The 20,858-nt window shown below is 47.9% G+C and overlaps 1 protein-coding gene across 9 annotated transcripts in view; it reads right to left on the bottom strand.

The window, feature by feature from the left end:
• Window positions 1-20,858, bottom strand: part of EPB41L4B (erythrocyte membrane protein band 4.1 like 4B) — a 131,757-nt gene that overhangs the window by 60,996 nt on the left and 49,903 nt on the right. For 5 of the 9 annotated variants that reach the window (XM_070519060.1, XM_070519062.1, XM_070519064.1 and 2 more), the window contains exons 6-15: window positions 19,591-19,643; window positions 14,667-14,787; window positions 13,471-13,558; window positions 13,226-13,314; window positions 12,861-12,930; window positions 12,594-12,763; window positions 10,456-10,565; window positions 8,165-8,195; window positions 4,838-4,871; window positions 960-1,024 (exon numbers count right to left, since the gene is read on the bottom strand). In XM_070519060.1, coding sequence (XP_070375161.1) covers window positions 960-1,024; window positions 4,838-4,871; window positions 8,165-8,195; window positions 10,456-10,565; window positions 12,594-12,763; window positions 12,861-12,930; window positions 13,226-13,314; window positions 13,471-13,558; window positions 14,667-14,787; window positions 19,591-19,643 — 831 coding nt within the window. Of the gene's footprint in view, window positions 1-959; window positions 1,025-4,837; window positions 4,872-8,164; window positions 8,196-10,452; window positions 10,566-12,593; window positions 12,764-12,860; window positions 12,931-13,225; window positions 13,315-13,470; window positions 13,559-14,666; window positions 14,788-19,590; window positions 19,644-20,858 lie in introns of all 9 variants that reach the window. The other 4 variants (XM_070519058.1, XM_070519061.1, XM_070519063.1 and 1 more) reach the window with 1 other exon arrangement.

Here is a 20,858-nt window from a genome sequence, read left to right as displayed (position 1 = left end):
CGCTAGTCTACCTTGCTTTAAAAAGTTACACGAATGCCACGTGTTTATGATAAAACTGCACTGTTGTCCCACAGGATCGCCAACAAACTCATCGCTCTGCTTTGCCTTGCTCTGAATGGACTGATTTCCATCACTCCATTCTCCGGACTTCCTCAAGAAGGCAGGCTCGCAACCTCCCGAAGAAATAACTTTATGCAAATGGAATTCACCAACCATGTTTCTGAAAGAGCTTCACACCGAGCGCCAATTAAGACGGACCTAAATTTAAATCTTAAAAGGAGCGTCTGCCTTTACAAAGCTGGCCTTAAAAAACTCGCAAGCCTCACTATAAACGCAACAAGGCAGGTGCCGGTGTACTGAGGAAGGATTCTGGCAGATTAGGGTAGAGGAGTAAACACCGCCCATCCTCGTTGTAAATAAGTTTTATCGTCTTCACTTGTCTCTGGTCTGTGGCTGCTTTCAAGCTACAATGGCAGAGACCACAACCTGAAAATACTATCTGGCCCTTTACAGAAAACATTTACTGAGCCCCGGGTTTAGAAAAACATCCACTGCCACAAAGAACAAGTCGCCACCCCATCCCTGAAAAAAAGCCTTTCAAAAAACCCACAACAAAAATCCCCAAGTGTTAGTCACATTTTTAGCAAATGAATTCTCAGGACAGGAAAACGTTACTTAGAAGGTTTAAGTAACATTTCAAACATAAAACCAAACCAAAAATATCTGAGGTTAGAATGACTTAAAAAAAAAAACCCCAAAACAAAAAAAAAAGCCACCCAATTCATTTTTATTTCATAAAGCGTAGCTGTCGTAAACCCAGACTCAGGGCTGGCTTCTTTTGCTTTGCAAATCATTAATCCTGCCACAACAAGGCAACACGTAACAGTTGTCTCTGATGCAGATTTTCAGTAAATAACTCAGTAGGATTTGCGCTTTTCCAGTGCAAGCACAGCACTTACCTGACGTTTGGAGAGTGAGGGTGCCACCGAGGCTGGCCGGGGTGGATGTTAGCATGGTACTGAGGCTAGAAATAAAACACCAGACTCGATTATTTGGCGACCTTTTGATTTCAATGGTCTTCATTTACTTTCTCTTTTCCTGGCATCCACCTGAGGGCCAAGGGGCCGTGAATGGAAAGGCTCGAACTCAACTCTGGCTGGGGGAGCCGCTGGTTCCCAGGACGACCACGTTTCCCCATGACAAAGGCTAGGGGACTGGGAAGGCGCCCTCGGAAGACAGGGGAAAGCAGCTGCCTCGGGGGATCCCAAGAACACCCAGCACGGGAAATATTCACCTCTCCCAAGGGAACAGACGGAAGGTGCCAGAAAGATGGGGAGGATGGCCAGCAATTTCTTCCTTCAGAAACTATTTGTCATTGCTGAAAACGACGACAACCGTGTGTAACAGCTATGTCTGCACAGACAAGGGCTGGCGGGAGCCACCAAGGCAGCAGGGTGGGGAGTGGCCTCTTTCTTTCTCTCTTGTTTCAGCAATAAAAATGATTTTCTAAAATGTGATCCGCAACAAAATACCCCCAAGCCCTCCAGAGCACTTACTATCACGATAAAACAGAAGGAAGGAATTGGACCATTTTAAGATGCGAAAATAGATCCCGACTGGTGACTCACAAAATGACCAGGGCTGGCGGAGAGGAGACGGGCCGGGCCGGTGCCGGGCTGCCGATCCGCTTCTGGCCTGCAGAGGGCAGCCGGCCTGGACACGGCCAGGAGCTCCGAGGCTTCTCAAGACTCAACTTTCTACAGGGAGGAGGAGGCCCTCCTGACATTTAAGTCACTACGCTCTTGCCACCGTTACTCTTTTAATTCCGTCTTCCCCTCCTTCTCCCTCCACTGCTGCTTCGGTTAATAAGCAGAAGCCCACTGTCTGTTATGGAAAGTGTTCAGCAACTCAGTTCATTCACTTTTCATGGAGCTGAGATGCCTCCCCACCTATTCTGTATTCCAGGGCCCTCTCTCCCTCAAAGATGCCTGTCAGCAAGCTAAGTCTGCAGCCCCCAAAAGGACATGCTCCAGGAAAAAGGAATATGGAGAGAACATCTCAGAAGCAGAATGTGAGAGCCGACCAGGGCTTTAGAATCTCTCGGACGCAGTCTCTTCACATCTCCCTCTCTTAGGGGATCCAGAAACCCAGAGAGTTTAGATGATTTGCCCAAAGCCAAAGTGCTTCAGGTGTTTTGGTCACACAGCCAGGCCCAAAATGAGGTCCCACCAACCAGATCTTCAACAAAAGAGAAACCCATGGAATATAAATGGGCCTTCTATTCTACTCCCCGTCTTCAAACACAACCAAGTTAGCTTCACTAGGAGGGGTGAGTACCTTATCCATAAAGACCTGGAAGGAGGAGATTCCAGAACCTTCCTTGGTCTCCTTTGGTAATGTACTCACACTCTAAAGTTGTCAAGGAGTATTTGTTTAATATTAACCTAGATGGTTCTCAATCAGAGCAGTCATCCCCGCCCTCCCCCTCCCCCGGGACAAATGAAATATGTACGTACATTTTTGCTTGTCACAATGACTAGAGAGTTACCTTTAACTATAGGGCAGAGAAGAGGGAAGCTAAATGTCCTGTAAGTCCAGGGACAGTCCCAAACAATGAGGAACTGTCCCTCCGCAAATGCCAGTCATGTCCTCCTCGAGAACACAGCAATCTATCCTCTGCGGTTCGCTAACCTGGCCTAGCTCAGAAGACGACAAATGCTGTAATACCATCCTCCTGAAAACCTTCCTCGGCACTCAGATGCTTATCAGGCCACTGCTCAGAACGTTCTCTTCCCGGTCAACTGACTCCCAAGCCCTGACAGAGCAACCCAGGACCTCTAAGACTCGCAAGGCGCAGAGCGAGGGGTCGCCAAAGATGTTGAGAAGGTCTAGGTACCAGCCTCCCCAGATCTGATTTCAACAAACAATTGCCCTGACGTCCACTCTGAGCAAAGAACGTGCAGAGAGAGCACCCCCACGAGGCTGGCGGCGAGGGCACAGGCACAGCCCGAGCCGGGACTGCCTGGCTTGCTTGCTTTATTTCTCTCCTTCGAGCAGAACCACTCATCAACAACTCTTGCCTTCCCCCACAACATTCCAGCCACTCTGACCTGAAAATCCCGCAAAAACGAAAAAACCAATCGGTGAATAAGAAGACTCAAGAAGCTAAAGAAGGCAAGGAGATCAGGAAATCTGGCCCTTCCCCTACCAGGTGCAAAGCACGCTTTACACGTTACTCCTTAAAACTCGGAAGTCACGTCCAGGTTCTGCATGTTGGCAACAAGATTTCAACATGTGGAAGAAAACACAAAATTCTCCTGAAACATAATTTGGAGTCCTTGTAAAGACAACGTACGTTGGGGCTCCTACCCCCATTAATCTCTATGGTAACAAAAGATCAAGAAAGAGACTCAACAGAATAAGGCTCCAAAGTGAACTCAGTATGGAGTAGCTTCGTTCCTTGTGACATTCAAAACCAGACTGGTGACAGGGCACAGAAACCCGGGAGAGTAGTACCCGTTGGACATTCACATCTGCCCAGGATAAGAAAGCTGGCCCGATCTGGAGGTCACTGGGCACGGATGCTGCCTCTAAGCACAAACAAATGACAACCTGCGAAGCCAGGTTGGCATCATCAACCCAGGGCGCCCGCCTGGCTGCTCATCAGAACCTTCAGGAGCTCGGAAGCTGATACCCAGATCCCACCCCTAGAGTTTCTGATTCAGTCAATCCAGGGAGAGACCCAAGCACTGGTTATTTTCTTAAAGCTTTCTAGACGGTTGCAATGTGCAGTAGGGTTGAGGTGAGTAGGGCGCGGGGGACTCGCAATCAAGAGGGTGAAGAAGGCTAGGGAGGAGACGGCTTCTAAGTGTGGTCTGAAGGATATTTCAGTGTACAGATAGAAAGGAGGCAAAGGAATCCCAGGCATGGGCAAAGGAACAGCGGGAAGAAATTATGGGGCAACGATCACATAATTCTCTGAGAGCTGAACATGTGATGTGTGATGAAGACTGGGAGAAGATAAATGCAGAAAAGCGAGCTGGAGGCAGGTTGTGGAAGGCTATGAATGGCCCATGAGCGCTGCCCACGGGTACTGGTGGGTGGGCAGGGGCTGTGGGCTCTGGTTGGCCATCCTGTGCAACAGCAGAATGCCAGCCATGGAAACATATCTATGCTCCATCTGCAGGCAACAGCCCTAGCACAATGCCATACATAGTAAGTTCTGGAAACCACTGCTCCACTGATGTTAATAGGTGCACCACCACCAAAAAAAAAAAGTGGGGAAGAAGAAGGCGAGAGGCTAGCTTTTTTTTTTATGGGGGCAGGGCTGTCCAATAACCAAATGATTCTTGGAAACATGGGATTTTAAAAAATAAAACATACGTCTTGCAGGATTTTTCAGTACTTTTGACACCCCAGGGGGAAATGTAAGATCTCAGAAGGGGAACGAAGGATGCAATTGTTTCCTGAATATATGACTAAGACATCCTTTCCTGGAGGCACATCACAAGGGACTCATGTTCCCTTGGGCCAAGAACACACTTTGATAAAAAACAGCCTCACTTGAGTGTTCCTAAGAGATTGTGTTTGACCACCCAGAAACTCAGTCATATGTCTCTGCCGCTTGCTAGTCGACAAGGGTGAGAAAAACAGGCAGCTCAGATGACCAAGAGGAAGCAGGGGTCATGTGGAAGGGCTCTCCTCTCACTGTTTTCTCAGAAAAGACATATATTGTTATTTCTTCAAAATCTGATTATAAGCATAAAGGCTGTTCAATGTGGGAAATTTAGAAACTTTGAGAAGTATTACATGAAAACCTTTAAAAGCAATTTCTCACCTGGTAATTATGGACTTCAGGATTTGGTTTAGAGCTGAAAAAGAAAAGAAAAATCGTAATGTAACAGGTTGTAAAGTGACATTATTACTAATTTATTTAACAATCATAAACGAATGCTAAGCATTACCTACTCTGTCAGGGACTTTCATGAATATGATTTCTTTTTGATTATTAGCTGCTTAAATGAACCTATAACCGGGGAAATCAAACAGCAACTTTCATTCGTCACTTTAGAGCTCACAACTACAAACACATAGGTCACACTTCAGAATCCTGCTTGTGACGCCACGTTTTGGTGACAAAAAGGAAGTCCTTTTAGTTGGGCAAACCGAGTAATTTTAGCTCCCATTCCAGGCCTGCCCTGGCCTTGTGGGGTGGCCCACAGCACCACGCAGCTCCCACGATGCTCAGACCTTTACCCAGCTGGAGGGAGAGCCGCTGGCCACTGCTGAACATCGACCACTATGTGACCCACTGCTAGCCACCATACTGCCATGATTGGGCCACCACTCTGGAATGCTCACTCCATACAAGGCTCTGACCTGGGAACTTCACATCTGTTATTATTTAATCCACATGGCAAAGCTATGAGGTCAATAAACGTTACCACCTCATTTTACAGATAAAGGAATGGTTGCCTAACAGAGAAGTTAGGAAACCCGCTCGGGGTCAGCTGCCTAGTCAAAGGCAGACTCGGACCTGGAACCGAAATCTGCTCAATGCTGAAGCCTATACTCTTTCCTCGAAGCCAAGCTGGCTCTCCGAGGGCCCGAGAAAAGCTTCAGGGTTCCTCATGCACGATCCTATTTTGACGGACTCTTGAGTATAACTACTCTGGTAAAAAAAATATATATATATATATAAATATATATATATATATATGGGCGGAGGAGGTTGGTGTAAAACGCAATGTGTTTAATATGCGAGCTTGGCATCTGTCAGAAAAAACCACAAACAAACACGGCACAATCACTGGGCTACGTTGCTAGGGCGGTGTGCTGGAGATCAAGGTTTACTGCTGCTCCCACAATGAGAGGGACACATATCATTGTTATGAGTGTCGCTTGGGGTTTGAATGGCTCTGTGTTCCAGTTTTTAGAGAGGGCCAGTGCACAGAGCCAGGCTCCGGGCCAGCTGCACCTCTGGCTGGATGTCATCAGGAAGATGAAGTGTTCTGCAAGGGGCTGTTTTCTAGTATCACCTCTGCAGCCCAGGGCACGATTTCATCCCGGCTCCCAACACAAGCCCACTCACCCCAGGATCCCACAGGCTGCAAAGAGCAACTGAACAGCCAACAGCTGTTATTAGCTCATTTGTTCCTAAAGCGCATATTTGCTAGGTTGTTTTTTTTTTTTTGGTGGAGATTTTTTTTTTAGTTTTAGTTCCCAATATATATAATCTCTACTAGATGCTAAGAGGAAAATGTAATTTTATTAGGGAAAATCAAACAAAACAATCACTTTCTTAGGGCACAAAGGAAAGAAATGTTGTAACTCACAAGCCCCTGAGAATTGAAAGCACGACAGGCTAACAGGCGGAGAAAGGTGCAAATACCTTTAGCTCCCCGCTTGCAAGGCACCTTAGAAACAGGCCTCAAACAACCCGGATGGGAACGCTGCAACCTCCTCCCACCCTCGGGGGCAGGGCATGATGTGCAGCAGTTCAACAGGACCCCCGAGTCCCTTCATTAGGTGCTGAGAACTGAACACAGACGCAAGGGTCAGACGCTAGACCCCCAGCAGAACGGCGCTGCAGGTTGAGTCTGGAATCACACTGGAGGCTGAGCTTCCGGCTGTGTGACAGAAGGAGCCAGGGAGGTTCTCTAGAACCTTGGGGTCCTGGAAGGTGCCCTGGGGCTACCAGGGGGTGAGGGACAGATGAGCGGCAGGTGCCAGCCCCTCCCTCCCCCCTCATCCAGAGTGGCTTCACTTTTCTCTGTTCTCTATGCTGGGCTTCTATGTCAGGTTTCTTCTGGTGGGTGAAAATCAGAGGCCAAAAAAGTCTGAAAAGACACTGACCTAGCCCAAGCTCGTTGTTTTCAAAAGAGAAAAAGGGGACCCCTTTGGGTTAGAGCAAAGCTGGGGCTGGGCGAGAGGCCTCTTGATCCCTGGTCAGTGCTCTCATCAGTGACCAGTGCATCGGCTCCCCGCTCCACCACGTGCCACGCTCTGCCAACTGCCGAGAGCACACAGCGTGGCTAAGCTTTGCTGATCTCAAAGACCTGGGGAGGGGCCCAGCAGCCCGAGACCTGTGCCTGGGATGACCGAGAGGCTAACTAAACTGGGCTACTGGTCAGCGGCTGGAGCTTGGACGCACAGGCTGAAGCAAGTAGAGTCTGTGACTCTCCAGCATGATGGGCTGTCCTCCTAACAAGTCAAAACTCACGGAAAAGAACAGCTGTCTCAGAGGGAGAAAAAGAGGTCCATGCGGGGTAGGATGGCGGTTCTCATGTGAGCCACACACTAGAATCACCTGGCTGCTTTAAAAATCACAGGTGCCTGGGCACTACCCCAGAGATTCAATTAGCCTGGGGTGTCTGGGCCTGGCTGGGGCGTGGGGAGGGGCAGGTCAAAGCTCACCAGATGATTCCAATGTATGGGAAAGATCACCAACACCTGTGCCAGGGAAGGGGCTGGCAAATCACGCCCCATGGGCCAAAGCTGGCCCACCTGCATTTGCAAGCAAAGTTTTACAGGAACACAGTCGTGTTCATTCACTGGCATATTGTCTCTGGCTGCTTTCATGCTCCAACCACAGAGCTGAGCAATTGTGAGAGAGAGCAGAGCCTGCGAAGTCTAAAACATTTCCTCTCTGGCGCATGACAGAAAAAGTTTGCCGACACCTGTGCTGGAGTTTCAGTTTTGTGACGAGTTCTTTCTCCTGCAGGAATTTCAGTAAAGGTGTTTCATTGAGGTCTTCCACGTTCCATGACTACAGCACCCGCACGTCACTGAGTGAATCCGGCATTTGCTCTCGTGGAGCTTTTGCGCAAGAGCACAGCCCTGCTTTCCCATCACCGCCACAATGCCATTAGCATAGGGCGCTGCACACATTCCTAGCACCTTTATCACCCACTGTTACAGTAAACAAAGCACAGAGCTACTCAAACAAAGCAGCTGTGTTTTCCAAAAAAACACTCTCTTGGAACATTCTATTGTGTACTTATTGAAAGCCAGGAGGATGGTAAAGCCAGGCGTTAGGAAAAAGAAAAAAAAAGAATCAGGTGACTCATTCTGTGATTTAATCGTATTAAGGAAAAAGTCAACACTGCAAATAAATACAATAATTAGACAGAAGAGCTGTACCCCAGAGACTGGGGGCACTTACCAGAGCTGAGCCGCTATCACTGGGTTGCTCGCTTTAAAGGAAAAACAGAGAGATACGACATCTTAGAGAGCTCTGTCACTTTTATCATGTGATGACAATGACCAGGAAAGAGATCTCTGTGATCTGAGCAGTCCCAACCCCGGGAGGCAGAATCTTCATCTTGGTTACTATCCCCTTTCCAGAGGAAAAGTAAATCGCCTTTCCTCTGCGCCCTGCCCCCCAGTCCCCTCACCGAGCGTGTTCCCGGGGCCAGGCACTGTAGGATGAAGAGACAAGACAGTCCTGACACGGACAGAGACAGGCGGGGGTGTCAAACAGAAAACAGCATCAGGCGAGAAAGGCTGAAATACAAGCGTGAATCTGTACTGAGCAGCTCAGGACAGATGCCTCTGACAGGGGCAGGGGCGAGTTGGAGGAGGCCATGCAGAGAGGTGGGCTTATTTATCTAGACCCTGCTTCATTTTAAAAAGGATGCCTGGCATGGAAAATCATTAAAAGCTTCTCAATGATGCCGTAACTCTGGCTGGGGAAAACGGCACTAAAATAAAGGAGGAAAAGAGAATGGAGGCCAGGCAGGAAAGGAGAAGAGAAAGAATCACAGAATCTTTAAAGGCTGGCAGAGCTCTAAAGCCATCTCATGGGGTCAAGCCACAGGACACCCCCTCCTCTCTGCAGTAGCCACACCAAGGGGTCCCCCCCTTTGTGCCCACACACACCTCCAGGGACTGGGAGCTCATTACAGTGCTAACTTTGGACAGCCCCACTAGAAAGTTCTTCCTTACTCTGGGGTGTTCCTGGACAACTGTGACTCTATCTGCTACGTGCACAAGCATAACGCTCATCAGGGAGGTTAACACAGCCCTTGGGACAGAGAGTTCTCATCCTCTCGTCCCCGGCCCCATCACTGTCACTCCCAGTTCCTGCAATCAATCACCCGACACCCACTGGGCACCCTTCTCTGGGCACGCCCCCATCCTCTCACCCTCTGGTCTTTCTTGAAGGCCAGGCCACATTTCCTGGGCTCTGGGTATTTTTTTCTCCACTAAAGCAGCCCAGAAAGACTTTAGAGAATTTCTGGCTGCCAGGCCATTGCACCATTGGTTCAAAAAGGAAGGAAACAGTGGAGAACACAAGGTTTAAGATTCTAGAAGGAGAAGTATAGGTGTCAGGTCCCACAAAGGCCCACTAAGTCCTGAGTCATACAAGAAAAACGTGGAATGGCCACTACATGTAAACACTCTATAGGAAGGGGTGAGGCGGGCTGAGAAGGCAGAGGCCCTGCTATAAAAATGTACATGGAAGGCTGGCCCAGTGGCCCAGCAGTTAAGTGTGCACATTCTGCTTCAGTGGCCCAGGGTTCACCGGTTGGGATCCTGGGTGCGGACATGGCACTGCTTGGTAAGCCATGCTGTGGCAGCATCTCACATATAAAGTACAGGAAGACGGGCACGGATGTTAGCTTAGGGCCAGCCTTCCTCAGCAAAAAGAGGAGGATTGGCAGCAGTTAGCCCAGGGCTAATCTTCCTAAAAAAAAAAAAAACCAAAAAAAACCCAAAAAAAGCACACAATTTAGTGCTAAACTAGGTGTCCCGAATGGAGGAGCAATCAAGTGTGGCCAAGGAGACTTAGAGAGATGGGATTCGAGGCTGGGTTAAAACAGAAACGAGCCCGGTTTCCTCATTTACTGATTGAACCGGTACTGGGTACCAGGCCTCAAATAGGTGTGAGGCCACAGCAGTAAATGACAGACGTGGCTCAGAGTTCTGGAAAGTGGGGGAGGGGCAGACATCCTAGGGCCTGGCTAACCTAAAGGGCAGGACGTGTCTGGACTGACCGTGGGATCCGAGTCCAGTATTTAAAAGTTCTGGATCAGCTCTGACGCAGTCAGAATTCTGGTTAGCACGAGACTGATGTCCCCACTTCAAATTGCAAGATGGAGGAGAGAAGGGACTGTTTTTTTCCCTCCAAGACCCAGTATAATCTTCCATTACAAGAAATGTGTTTACCTATGATATTCCTGAGGTCTCAGGTGCAAAAGAAGTGAAGAGGCTCAGGAAGAGAAATATGGAAAAGGGGAAGAAGAAAATGAACGCATCCAGTGGGAAAGATGTCTGGACGGCAGAAGTGGCCTGAATCCGTCAAGAGAATCCCACTGAGGTTTTGTCAAAAGTTTTGGAATGTCAGAGCAGAATGATAGAAAGTTCCTTCAAAATCTGCTTTACCAAGCTTCTTGGGGCTTAACCAACTACAGCATAATGTAAAATTCCAAGGCAGAACGGAGAACACACCACCTTTGAATGTCGAATGTCTCCGGGATGGATAGCGTTTACTGGGCTTCCTCTCAAAGGTGCTGGTTCTTCGTAACCTGGCGCCATGTGTAGCTTGATATTCTGTTCGCCCACTGGAAAGTAAACATTTTAATGCACGCTACCCATATCAGAGGGTCAGTACATTATACACACTTAGAAGTGAACTTTTCAAGAGCTCCAATGTAAATTTCAACTTACCTTGAACTCGTTTGGTAAAGACATGCACTAGATTTAGCCTTCCATTGGAAATACAATCACCGTTGCCCAGCCTAGGCTGCATTATAGGGGCAGATTATTTCCACCAAAGGACAAAACCCGCAATTTAGGTACCAGCCACTCAGCTGCACAAATGAAGCCGGGCCGAGTACTGACTAAGAGAACATTGATTTGCACATAAAATAACCTTTCACGAAACAGACGACCTAGACATTTAACTCCTTTCAAAGATTGTTGTCAATGACCACTTCACTAAACCTTGGCTTTCCTTGCTCTGTCAAGGGAAACATTACTTCTTTCGCCGAAGCTTTCTGGGTTTCAACCAAAGCGACGCCTGGCTGCAGCCTCCAGGAAGTAGGCTGTTTTGGTCTGATCTCTTACTGCTTCATTCCAGCTGCCCTCAGTGTATGATTTACTGGCTGGAAGGAGCCACTTGCCACCTGCTCTAAGTGCCTCCAAAGGGCAACCTCGTCTCCAAACTCCCCTTCTTATGCTTCTCTTCAAAGAGCATTAGGGAGCCTGGCCAGGGCCAACTCCTGAGGGAGTTTCCTCCCAGGATGGAAAAGCCTACCTTGGCAACCACCCAGCAGCCCTTCCCTCCTCCCTTCAGCTGGAGCAGACATCAGCATGCCTCGCGACGTCTCCGCTAACCTTTGCAGTTCTGACATTTTCCATCCTCCACAGAACCCCGTGAGTCGATCCTTTCTCAAAAAAGGGCTTGGTCCCCGCCCCCCCATCCCCCCCCACCACAGCATTTAAAAATACAATCAAACAAAATAATTCTTTAAACACAAGAGCACATCCATTTCTTTGCACGGTAGAGAAATTTGAAATGAGCAAATCTTCTGGCATTTTAAACAGAGTTCAAGGACATGCTATGTGTGGGCAGAGGTTATGAAACGGTGTGAAGTTTTGGATCTTGTAATAGCGATTCTCAGATCTGTAAATGTGCCTCAGAAATAGACCATGGGAACGCATTCAAAATGCACATTCCCAGGCCTTATTCGTACAGGCACACGTGCCCATCCATGGATTCTGATTACAAATGTCTTAGAAGAGGTCATAAACAACAAACACCCAGGAACTTTGAGTGCATTTTGAGACACACAGTCTTAGAATCATAAGCAAAAAAAAAAAAAAAATCAGAATATAGTCTCCATTTCTTCAGGGCCTTTCAGGTTCGACCCTTTGCAGAGCCTACTCTGGGTCACCTGCACACACACTGACATTTGCTCTCATTCTTAATCATCACCAAATTTCTGAACGTTGGCATGTAAAAGGCAACAGAGTAACAGTTAGAAATCTAAGAACCACAGTGTCTGCAGTTGAATCTCGGCCCTACCACTTACTGGCTGTGTGTGACTTCGGGCAGATTATGTAACCCCTTGGCCCTAGTTTCCTGATCTGTAAAATGGGGATAATAAGAGGACCTAGTTTATTAAGGCTGCCATGAGGATGAAGAGTTGGTACGTGAAAGGTTCTAGTGCCGTGCGGCCGACAGAACTTTCCACAACGATACTTATATTGTCTGCACTGCCCAACACAGCAGCCACCAGCCTCATGTGCGCTGAGCACTTAAAGCATGGTTAGTGAGACCGAGAAATTGCATTTTAAAATTTAGTTAATATTAATTAATCTCAATAGTCCCATGTGGCTAGAATCTACTGTATTAGCACAGCTCCAGCTAAATATCAGCCATTAATAATTTTGTTATTAGTAGCCCCATTTTATCGATGAGGATGTGGAGACTTAAAAAAGGCTTCAGAGACTCAACTCAAGGTCAGGTCTTAAGAAAGAAGCAGGGACAGGATCCCTCTGGACGCAGCTCCACCGCTCCATTCACAGAAAACATTGCTGCTGCCCTCCTCGGAAACACAGGATCGTGGCGGCAGCACGGCTCCTACCTGAATCTGAAGCGAGACCCCAGCCTGATGAAGTCCGATCTACTTGATTTGCTATTTCCTGGCATCCGCAGCCGGAAGAAGGCGTGGTGCTCAACGGCACACTTCCAGAGGTGCTTGCAGGTCCTGGCGCTGTCCAGCCGGAACACAAACGTGTGCTCCTGCTCCCGGCCCTTCGGGGCGAAGCACAGGGTTCTCGTTTAGATGAGCATTTGCAACATCGACGCAGCATTATTCCCCGCGAGGAGGAAAAACGGGAGCAAGGCTCACCTGATCATCATCCTCCACCACCACGAGGGTCAGTTTGCTCTTTTTAAAATCCATTTTGGTAATTTTGGGCCTGGGCAGAGAGAAAACATTTTAAAAGTACGGTCTGCAGGAAAACCATCTCTACATCAAACAGCAGTTTCCTTTCTACTTTTTAAGCTTAGATTTGCTAAAGAAATCATTCATTCATTCAAGTGTGATTATCCAGAAGTTCCACTGCCCTTGCAATACACCCGCAAATACAAGACGATGGTGTATTTTTAAAATGAATCTGGGTGTTGCAAATATCCCTCAATAATCATCCATCACATATAATTCCACCACAAAATAGGAAAAGACATTTTTAATATTAGACAAAACTAAATTACCAAAAGAATAAGCCTATTTTGTTAGCTCCTTCAAAGATTAATATGCCTGTCGGGGTCAGTCCAAGAGAATATTCACAGCCATCTCTTCCCTACAAATAAACGAAGTGACAATCGGTAGAGGGTTCTAACAGGTCGTCACAGAGCAGAATGCAAAACAGTTCCCTCACCACGTTACTTTGTTCGCACAGTTTACACATTTTTCAGTCACAGCGAAACCCAGTTACGTAAACGCACACGGTTCTTACCCTGACAACGTGCATGTCTACCCCATACATTTCCAGCCACTTCGCTTTATTCAGATAGGAGAGTTCCGCCTGGGCAGGGCTCTTTCCCCTTCGAAAAACCAACGGAGACACATGTGAACTGCAGCTCGTCCACCCACAGAATTCTGAGGGGCACAGCCACACCAAGGGATGCTACACAGCGGTGAAAGGAGCAAGGGACACGGATTTATATTAAAACCACAAGACCCCCAAGAACAGACTGTTAACTGGATAGAAAGAGGACGGAGCAGGGCTTATTATATGAACACGTGAGGAAATAGAACAATTTTTTGGTGTGTAGAAATGTGTATGTATGTGCAAAGGAAAAAGGCTGGAAGGATGCACCACTGACTGCTAACAATGGCTTCCTGCAGGGAGGAGTGTGTGAGTGTGTGAGTGTGAGTGTGTGTGTAGGGGGTGCGGCAAGACGATTTGACATCCACACATTTCTGTGTTGTTTCAGCGTGATACAAGAATGCGCTAACGTCACTTTCCATTTTCAAAAAAGTCATCTGTCCTTCAGAACGACCGCAGGACAACAGGAAACCATGGTAAGTGTCTGAGTCCAAGCGTGACCTGGAACAGGCAGCGTTTGGGGAAGATGGGCCAGGAGGGAGGAAAGGTGGCACTGGCAGGCCAGGCACACAACTGTGAGACTGCAGGGGGAAAGGAGGAGAAACCAAGAGATAAATCACAGGGCGGGACTTGGCTGCGGTGACCTCGTGTCCTGAAATAGCCCGCTGTACAGCACACGGTCTCAAATGTGAGTGTCCCTGTAAGGGACAACAGGGCATGTTTCTAACGGGTTTACTCGAAGTCCAGGCCATGGATAGAGACCCAGGGGTGCGGGAACGGATCGAGGTAGCGCCTTGTCGCTTCCCTTGGGAGGCCAGGATAGCAGTGGCGTCCCTGGCAGCAACGAGCAAGTCAGGACCAGGCTCTGTCATTCAGAGGGAGAAGCACGAGTGTGGCTTGGTTCTTAGCGTACATCTCTGGAAAGAGATGTCGTGTGGGCCTTTGGAAAAACAGGACTGCAGCTCAGGAGAGAAGTGAAATGTCGGAGCTGCAATTTTACAGTCATCCACAGAGCAATTCTGCTGGCAGATAAAAGAGTCTGACAAATGATTACGTATTACAAAATAAATACATCAGAACGCTAGACGGTAGCATCGAGGTACCTGCACTCTTTCCATCTCTGGAAGATATCAAATTCCATCGCTTCTGTCTGATTTGGAATGAACCGAAACTCAGACACAAGCTCTGGTGTGTGTTCTGGAAGCTCGCACTCCCCAAGTTCGGCTGCAAGTTTCATAAAAGGGAGGAAAACAGGAGACATTGAATGCTTTCGGTTATTGCTGCACCCCGTCCACGGGTGTTCTGCATGATTACAAAGCACAGGGCCCCCTCCTCGTGTATGACTCTCTCCTTTCAGGAGGATTTAACTCCCACTCGGTACCCACATGTACATTCAGAATCCCCCAGAATCATTCTAACGCCCTCCCCATTGGGCGATACACCATCATCTTAGTTATGACTGTCTTTCTCCCGACTATTTCTCCTACCAAGGGAGGCCTCGATTACATTTTCCCCCTGAAGCGGTAGAGCCTGAGTTTGCAATAAAAGCCAATTGCAGGGAATGAGGACCTGCCCAGAAATGTCCATTTAACAAGGCCCTCATTAAGGGTAGGTCTGAGCAGCGCTGCAGAGCTGGGGAGGACCAATCAAGAATTCGGTACATGTAGCATCTGGGGAAAAAAAATCTGTCAGGAGGGAGAGGGAAGCAGTGAGGGAGTGCGGGAGGAGGGGGTGAGAGCTGCAGGAGCAACTGCAGCCACTCAGGCAGAACCTGGGAGGGAGCCCGCTGCACAGAAAGGAGGAGCAGCCACGTGAGCGGTCCCAGCAAAAAGCCCCAAGCACGCTGCCCGGTCCTGGCTCTTGTCAAGTCCCCCACAGAATGGAGGGCCTGAGGACACGGGGGGCCCCATTGCTCCAGGACACGAATGAGAAAATCCACAGTCCCTGGTCGCATCTCTGCAGCTCAGGAAGCAGACCCCAGAAGGAAAAAGAATCCTCCAGAGGTCCCTCTGATATCTGGCTACACAGAGCGTGGTCCGTAGACCAAGAGCATCAGCATCAGCTGGGAGCTTGCTCACAATGCGGAACCTCAGGCCCCACCCCAGACCCACTGAAGCAAAACCTGCCTTTTCACAAGACGCCCGGTGGCCGGTGCACACTCTGATCTACGACAGAGGTTTTCGATCTTGAGTGTGCGTCAGGATCACCTGGAGGGCTCATTAAAGCACACATCGCTGGACCCCACTCCCAAGATTCTGATTCTGTAGGTCTGGAATAAGGCCCGAGAATTTGCTTTCCTAACGAGTTCCCAGGTGCTGCTGATGTGGCTGACCCAGGGAACACGCTTTGAGAACCACGGCTTAACACAACAAATCCCACCAACTGACCAGCCAGCATATGCCTGAACACCTCCAGGGACAGCAACTCACTATGTGCCCAGGAGCCCTTTCCATCCACTTCTGCGTATCCCAATCCCAGAGCCCACCTTCCAGGAGAGGGGCTCCCGGTGGCTTGCAGTTATGAGAATTGGATAAGCCTTCTCTGTCCACATAGAGGAAGCAATAATACCAAACTCAGAAGGGTGGTGGGAGGAAGGTACCCAACAGGGTCTGACACAGGGCAGGGACCTAGTGAATATCTCCTCACCTAGCCTCAGCCCCTCGTCTGCAACTCTGAACTGGACGGCACCCCTAAGACCACCAGGGGGGTCTGGGCCTGGGTGTGCAGCTGCTTGGTACCTTGGGCAAAGTCACAAACGAAGACTGCTCTGGAAATATTTGGCCCGAGAAAGTGAGGGCTGGGCTCCCAAGGATGAAGGCCACCACCGACCTCTGACCAAGAGGTCACCCTGAAACTAAGGATCTCGCAACGCCAGAGGGGCAGCCTGGGAAGGGGTCTCCTTGACATGAAACACCCCTCCCCTGCACCCACGGGCCAAAGTGAGCCAGTGGAGCCCTGTGTTTACCAGTGTGTCTGGACAAGACTGGATTAATGGTGCCACTGCCATCATCCAGAGGAGGAGGGAGAAGCCAGACAATGACAAGGCTTCCCTGAGACCAGGCGAGGGGACCGGTGTCCCTCCTCACCAGTACTGGACAACTCAGGCCTATGTGATGCCTGGCACACCCATTCTGAGGTAGCATGCCTGCCTTCCAAGAATCTGCTGGCAAAAGGACATTTCACTCGATCTACAAACCCTGCAGCCAGGGTCCTGGGTGTGGAAGGTGTAGAGACTGGCGGAAACAGCTCAGACACAGGATGGCTTCAATTCCAACTCTCTCACATATACTGTGTGACCTGGGCAAGTCACTAACTGCTCTGGGTCTCTGACGTCATATCCATAAAATGGAAACTGTTACAAAGATGAAACAAGATCCTGGACACACAAGAAATGATTGTCCCATTCTCCCTCCTCCTTTCTTTTTCTTCTTGCCTGGATTAATTTTCAAATCTACCATCAATTTAGCTCCCTCAGGAGCATGGCCTCCACACAGGGCGAGCGCATCACACCTCTGGAGGCACCATTCTTTCAAGGACAACCGCAGCACGACACACCTTCAAGGCTCAGGCAGGGGAGGAAACACAACCTTCACTTCACTCAAACCTCAAGAGGCGCTCTAGCGGTCTTTCTAGTCCAAGGCAAACTGGCTCCACTGTGGTTGAACTGGAAAGCAGGCTATAGCATTTACTGATGGAATGGAGAGAGGAGGAGGCATGGAGGGACAGTCTAACAAGAATTTCCCCTAGACCTCTGTGTGTCTAAGTCTTCAGCCTTTTTATTCGTACCTGACATAACGACTACATCTTAAATTACACTAATGTGGTTCCAACTCAAATGGGTAATTTCTCCAAGAAGGGCTCACAGCTGATATCCTTGTCTGCCTTGGCTCTGGGGCAAGGCTACTGGTTCTACTGGAGCTGGACTTTGTGAGCATGGGTGATGCCTTCATCACATGGGGGTGGGATGCTAAGACGTTTGCCTCATCCTCTGATCACTCAGGACAAGGAACAGGCTTGCATATCACGCCAAGGCCTTAGGAAGAAACCTCTCCAGTGAACCGGTGGCCCCAGGTCTGACATGGATGTTTTCATCCCATTAACTACACCCTGACATCTACTGCTGGGCCACTAAGCCTGATAGTACGACCTCCTGGACACTCAGAAACTCTAGCGTGGATGCTGTTTGGCAAGCTCGTGAACTCTGTACGTGGCCAAAGAGGACAGTCCACTCTCAAGTTCCCCAAGCCACTCCATGTCCTTACGGCACTTACCATAGGACTCATGTATCAGGAAAACACGGATGGGAAGCACTTAGCATGCTCTCTGGCACAGACGGTTATAGGTGACAGTACTGTCACCTCCACCACAAGTGCATTCAGACCACATGGGAAGGCTCCCCTTCAACCAAAGTCCTGGCGGAGGTGGGTGCTCTTCAGTTTCATTCAATTCATTCCGTACTTACTGAGCACCTATTGTATGCCAAACCCCATCAGACACTAAGAATTAAAGGTGACTAAGGGATGAAGTCTCAGAGAATGGGAGCAACCTGCAGTCCTTCAAAACCATCTTTAAGAGCATAAACATGACAAAATACATGTACTAAAAATAAGTGGAAAAATCATACAAAAAATTTGCCTATGACTGATCAGAGTTACATTTTAAAAACTCCACTCAAAACTCATAGGTAGAAACTCTGGTTGTCTGTGCCAGTAGGACAGTGGGTTCCTTTCCTTCCTTCCGCTTGTCTGATTGTGGTGCTGCTGTCCTGATATTCTAGAATAAGCGTGTACTCATTTTATAATTTGAAAAGACTTAGATCAACTTTTAAAAATCAGTAAATACAAAACCAGGAAGCCAAATCTTATTATGGTATTCAAAAATAATTAGTAATTATGAATGAATACATCATAATTCATTATCCCATATAAGCCAATGAATACACTGGTAAATGAGTCCACAACATATGTCTGGTGTACTGATGAAATTCCTTATGTGCAGTTACACATTAGTATCCTCTTAATTAGTGCTGGAGACTTTAGTGTTCCATGGGTATTTTAAACTAAAATCCACCAGTGCATCATACAGATGGAACCGTCAAGGTGGACAGCCATGCAGGTAAACCTCTGACCGTCCAATTCCCACCCACATGCTGATGACTCCCCTGTCAATCCTTCTAGCCTGACCTCTCTGATCCAGCCAGCTGTGCATACTCAAGAAGCTACTGGAGGACTCACTGGTACCTCTCAGGCAAGAAGCCCTGCACAGACTGTCTCCTCCACAGAGCCCAACTCTTCTGCTCACCATTCACAGTTGCCACCACCCATCCTCGGTAACAGCCTGAGTCATCTCTGACTCCTTGCTCAACACCAAAGTCTAATGACCAGGTCCTTCTCCTTGTACCACCAATGCTGTTTTTTTGGTGGGTGGGTGGGTAGGGGTATGGGGGTGCGTGTGTGTATTTAACCCTCTGCCTTCACCAGTTTCCTCTATCATAGCAACACCTTGTCAGTGCACCCCGACTTAGCCCCAGTCTTATGTGGCTCCAGTCCGTTCTCCCCATCACAGCCAGCGCAGCCTTTCTAAAATGCACAACTGACCAGGCCTGCCTCCCTCTTAAAAGGTTTTAAAGGCATCACTGCTGACAGCATGAAGGTCATGCTCTTTCAATGGGGTCCAAGGTCATCCACTTATCCAGCTTCTTGAACTTCAGCCTCCGGCCCCACTGAACTGCTGGTAGCTCCCTGCCCTTTTCTACTTTGTGCCTCGGTTCCTTTGTTCATCTTCAACTCCTCATCCTCCCACGGGCCTTCCTCTTCCATGCCTCCTGCAGGCCTCTATTCCTGAAGGAACTAGCCGGCACTCTGTATGCCTGCCTTTCTTTAGGATCGCAAGCTACTTGGGGATGGAGACCGTTATCATATTCATTTACACCCCAAAGTGGAGCACTGGGCCTGGTACACAGTAGACGCTCATTTGTTGAAATGAAAATAACATTAAAATGCTAATTACCACTAAAGAATAATGTACCTTGTAGACAGAGAGCAGCTAATTCCACAGCTGTTTCATATGGGCATTTCAATCTTGAAAAAACAGAAAAGAAATTAATTCTAAATATGAACTTTAATTCTCATGACCATTTAAAACATCATTAAAACGGTTTTTCAAAAGGTAGTGATATTTGGATAATGATTTTTGTTCTTGGTGGTTTCTGTTTTTGCTGTCCACATTAAAGAAGGCAAATAAGCTGACGTAACACTACCCCCTCCCCAAAGTCAGTTCTCATCATATGGTAAAATAACCCAATCTAGGGATAGTTTCTATCAACCCCATGGGCAATTTTATGGAATTTGGCAAGAACGGGAATGTTTGGGGAATAGAATAAAAAGCCTTCCCCTTGCCTTGTTATTTTTAAACTTATTTTATCTCGATAGAGCACATGCATCTTTTCAAGCTGCCTTAAATCTTTCTTGAAACAAGGTCATAGTGTCGAAAATAAACAGACAGACACCATATCTAATACTCCCAGGACAGCTGGAGACGCTCAAGCATTCTAATAAGTATAACTGCGGCACAGCCATAGAGGGGTATGACTACAAATCGGTGATCTCATTCATACTTCATGTTACAAATTTAGTTAGAAAAATAATAATGGCATACATTGGTATAGCACTTCATAGTTTTCAAAGCCTTTTCACTTATATTATCCAACTTGGTCAATGCATGGAGGTTGTAAACCCCTGGGATGGGTGCTGCCAATGTTCTCCCATCTCCCATTTTAAAGGTGAGGAACTGAGCGTTCAAGTGTCTTGCTCAAGGTCACCCAGCTGGTAGGAGGCAGTGCTGGGACCAGAACACCCTTCTGCTTTGAAGGACGGTAAGTCAGGCTGAAGCGCGTGTAAACTGCAAGGTACTGTACCAATGCAAGACGTCGCCATTAATATTTTTCTAAACTGAAGACAATTACTAGAGTTAAGAGGCCTTTAGTATGCGGAGCACAGTATGCGGGGGGAGAGAGAAAGACACACACGCTCATAAAACACACACCAGTCAAAGATCTGTATTGCATGGTTGAAAAAGGCAAATGTATACACTGTACAATCTACTTGTTCTCTAACGTATATTCCACGAAGATTTTTATAGCACGTATTCTACTGAGAGTTTGCAGATTCGGAAATCACATTTTCAATTTCCTTCAGATTATATTCAAAATCAAAACATATTCTTGTCAATAGGATTGGGTATTGCTTTTAAGATTCAGTATAGTCTCAGTTTTTCGTGTAATAGAAAATATTCCA

Source organism: Equus asinus, chromosome 10 (genome assembly GCF_041296235.1).
Source record: "Equus asinus isolate D_3611 breed Donkey chromosome 10, EquAss-T2T_v2, whole genome shotgun sequence".
In the NCBI taxonomy this organism is placed as follows: Eukaryota; Metazoa; Chordata; class Mammalia; order Perissodactyla; family Equidae; genus Equus; species Equus asinus.
This window is presented reverse-complemented; position numbering and strand designations above follow the sequence as displayed.